The 3,809-nt window shown below is 37.9% G+C and overlaps 1 protein-coding gene across 1 annotated transcript in view; it reads left to right on the top strand.

Moving 5' to 3' along the window:
- The window catches only part of F13A1 (coagulation factor XIII, A1 polypeptide), a 302,545-nt gene that overhangs the window by 218,664 nt on the left and 80,072 nt on the right, over positions 1–3,809 (top strand). Inside the window, exon 8 of the mRNA XM_006888734.1 lies at positions 1,930–2,033. Within this exon, the coding sequence (XP_006888796.1) occupies positions 1,930–2,033 (104 nt within the window). The remainder of the gene's footprint in view (positions 1–1,929; positions 2,034–3,809) is intronic.

Raw genomic sequence — 3,809 nt, 5'->3', positions numbered from 1 at the left:
GGAAGACCCTCTATGAGGTAGATTGATTCAGTGACTGGTGTAATCAGGATGGGTGTGTTGGAAGCAGTGAGATTGGCACAGGATAGAGCAGGATTTAGGGCTGTTGTACAATGGGTCGCTATGAGTTGCAAGCAACTCAACAGCACATAACAACAACAACAACAACAACAACAACCCTTTGTTTTGGGCTTTCTACATTCTTGTGCAGGTTTGTTTCAGAGTCTTTTCTGATATGTGGTTTGGTCTTTTCTTTCTGTTCCATCTTTGCAATGACCTCTTGCTTTATTCGTGGATGGTGTTATTGATGCCATCCCACAACTCATTTGGTGTTCAGTCATCAGTGGCCTCAGCTTTACAATTGAGATTTTTCCCCCCGTTTTACTCATATGGGATAGACTCTAGGTTGTATTTTAATTCTTATGCACTTATTTTTATTTTCTTCATCTTCAACTGAAATTTGCACATGAGTAATTTATGATCTGCACATAGCCAGTTCTTGCCTTGTTTTGACTGCTAATATTGAACTATTCTATCAAATCTCTTTTCATAGCTGTAGTCAATTTTATTCCTGTGTAGTCCATTAACTGAGGTCTATATGTATAGTTAGCTATTGTTTGTTTTCTTAAAAGCTATTTGCAATTAATTGACCATTGATTGTACAAAATTCTGTCATTCAATCTCCAGCCTCATTTCTGTTACCAGGTTCATATTTCCCAAGTACCAGTCTTTCTTTTTTCCAACTTCTACTTTCCAGTCAACAATGATTACTAATGCATCTTGGTTGTCTGTTTGATCAATTCCAAACGGAAAAAGCTGGTAGATACCCTCATTTTCTTCAGCTTTGCCTTTAGTAGTTGGAAAGTATATTTTAATAATAAATGTATTAACCTGTCATTGTTGTATGCATGTGGATAGTATCACATCACTAATGACATTGTACTCCAGGATAGAACTTTAAATGTTCTTTTTGTCTATTAATAGCCCAAACTAGGTTAACTAAACCTAGAGAGAAGTGAGAACATGAACAAATTACTGACATTGAAGGACTTTTAGTGAAAGAACAGATCATTGTTGGGTCTGAAATTCCTCAGTGCTATAAATGAAGACTGCTGTAACAACCTCACATCATCATTAAATAGTTATTACTATATGAACATTTTCTATAGTGCTGATGGCTTAATGTGTTCTCATTTGTTTCTGTACTGTCATATAATTTTAGGTCTTCCCAAGGACATAATAATACAATTCATGTTAATGTCTTATTTCATGTTCTTACTTCAAGACTTATATACAAAGTCCTAAAAAGTTTTGCCCACCTTTTATCAAGGGTAAGGAGACAATCATCTAGACAGTTGTTTCTTCCTATATAACACCAAATGGCAATTTGCCACAAAATTTTGGAGAATTGAACTTAGTAGTTAATGTAATCATTTCTATGACAGTGGTCTGAGGCACTATGACAGTGGTCTGAGGCAATAAAAGTAAACTAACACTAAATTCTTACAAACTAATGGGATTTTCTTTTGAATATAAAGAATAATTTCAGATACCTGTATTTCTGCTTCAGTCACCTTCCTTACCCTTTCAACACACTCGAAGTTCTGCTTTGCTAGGGCAGCAGAGAATGAGTAAGTCAATCAAAACTGTCTAATGCACTGATTGAATCATCGCTCAGCAACCCTGAAGCTGATTTCACAGGAGAAAAACACTGTCCAACCGGTGAGCATGCCTAGGGATGCCAGTGGAAAAGAACCTTCCCAAGACACTTGAGTATGGTTTCACAGGATGCCTGTGAATGCCCTAAATTATTTTAACACACTCCAGAAATTTATAGATAACATGGTTACAATTTTTGGAGTAATATGTTGAGGTCTTGAAACACTGACTGTGAATGGGAAACTAAGTCTCTTGTTGGTTGTGTTTTCTAAGGAACTACCACTGCTGGAATGAGGCCTGGATGACACGACCCGACCTTCCTGTGGGGTTTGGTGGTTGGCAAGCCGTGGACAGCACCCCCCAGGAAAACAGTGATGGTAAAGCTGTCTCCTCTGTTGGGGAAATCACTTCACTTTCCATCATTATTTTGCTTTTATGATTGCATTTGACATGTGAAGGATGTTCTGCCGGTACACCAACTTCAAATGGGTTTTTTTTTGGTACACAAACAGTTTAAACTGCCAATCAAGTTTCATTTCTTTCCAATAGTCAGCTTTATCCTGATTATTTTATAACTTTTAGAATATAAAACTGAACATATATAATTCATCTACTCTTGCTTTGATAAGCAGTTTTGAAGACCAGAGAAAAATATCTGTGTAAGCATTTTTACTAGCCTATAAAATATATGTCAGCCCTCACAGATATACAGTGAGGTAATATAAAGCTGTGGAAAAATATGAACAAAAAATAATTATTGTTCTTTAAATTCTTGTTTCTTTAGAACCTTCTTTTTGATGCCATGTGATTTCTTTCAAAACATGAGTGTGAAGGGGTTTGCCTGCTAACTGGCAAACTAGGCTAAGCAGTGACAGTTATACCTTCTCCTGTATTTTTATTAAATCTCTCTTTACTATGATGAGAAAGGTCTGTGTGTTAGGGTCATAGTTATGTTCCTTTCCTCAAGTGTTGAGAGGATTCATTGATGTGTATATGTAAACACTTAAAGCACAGGCCAGCTGCCATATGTTGATTCCAACTCATGGAGACCTCATGTGTATCTGAATTGAACTGTACTCTATAAGGTTTTCAATGGCTAATTTTCCACAGGTAGATAGCAAACCTTTCTTCTAAGGTCCTTAAACATGGACCCAAGCTCCAACCTTTCAGTTAGCAGCTGCACACTCCATATATACCACTCATCGATCCCTAAAATGCCTAAACATTCTGTACATATGCCTAGTAGAATGCTGTTGTAATACTGGTTTTAAGTGAGAAAGTTCAACACTTCTTCGTGTTCTGGTTTATACGTTATAAACTTACTTACCTGGCGTCAAAGATGACCGGTGGAACTCGACCTCTTGTCACCTAGAAGTAGTGGTTAAAGAATTGTAGAGCACTTAGCATGAAACTGGCTGATTTCCTGAATCCACGGGGGCATCTGTGTGTTCAATGCTATATTCTTTAGTTAGACTTTATCTCAGTTGTACCTAAAACCTAGTCATAATCTCCAGAAGTAACAGACAAAATCAAAGTAAACAAATAGCGATCACTACCAAGGACATATTGACACTTCTAACAATTCATATATTCTGATAAAAGAGATGGCTCTGTGCATCACAATATCAAATCATCACCATCAAGTAGATTCCAGCTCAAAGAGATGCTCCATCAGGTTTCCAAGGCCAAAAAAATTTGACATTTTTGGAGGAGATGGCCAATCTTTCTCTTGCCAAGTAGTCAGTGGATTTGAGCTGTTGGTCTTTTAGTTAACAGCGTGATATATTATATACTATGCCAGCAAGGCTCCTAGGTAAGATGATTGTTGTTGTTGTTGTTGTTGTTATTGTTGTTGTTGTTAAGTGCCATCAAGTCGCAGGCCTTCATCAGTCATAAGTGCCGTCGAGTCGCAGACGACTCATAGAGACCCTATGAAGGAGAGTCCTCAATGCTTGGGTGCCTTTCATCCTCTCTCCAGGTTCATAGGGTTTCCGGAAGCAAGCTATTATGGAAGTGGATGCCATTTCTCCTACCAAGCTTGTTTTAGTGGGGGAGCTCCAACCCACTCTCTGTCCTCATTGGGTAACCAATCATTAACACATTTGACACATCAGCATCACAGTGTTCAGCCTCACAGCAACCACAAGTGACCG

This window comes from Elephantulus edwardii, unplaced genomic scaffold (genome assembly GCF_000299155.1).
Source record: "Elephantulus edwardii isolate Elephantulus edwardi_28Jun2011 unplaced genomic scaffold, EleEdw1.0 scaffold00071, whole genome shotgun sequence".
NCBI lineage: Eukaryota > Metazoa > Chordata > Mammalia > Macroscelidea > Macroscelididae > Elephantulus > Elephantulus edwardii.
The sequence above is the reverse complement of the archived record's forward strand: the minus strand, read 5'-3'. Positions and strand labels throughout refer to the sequence as shown.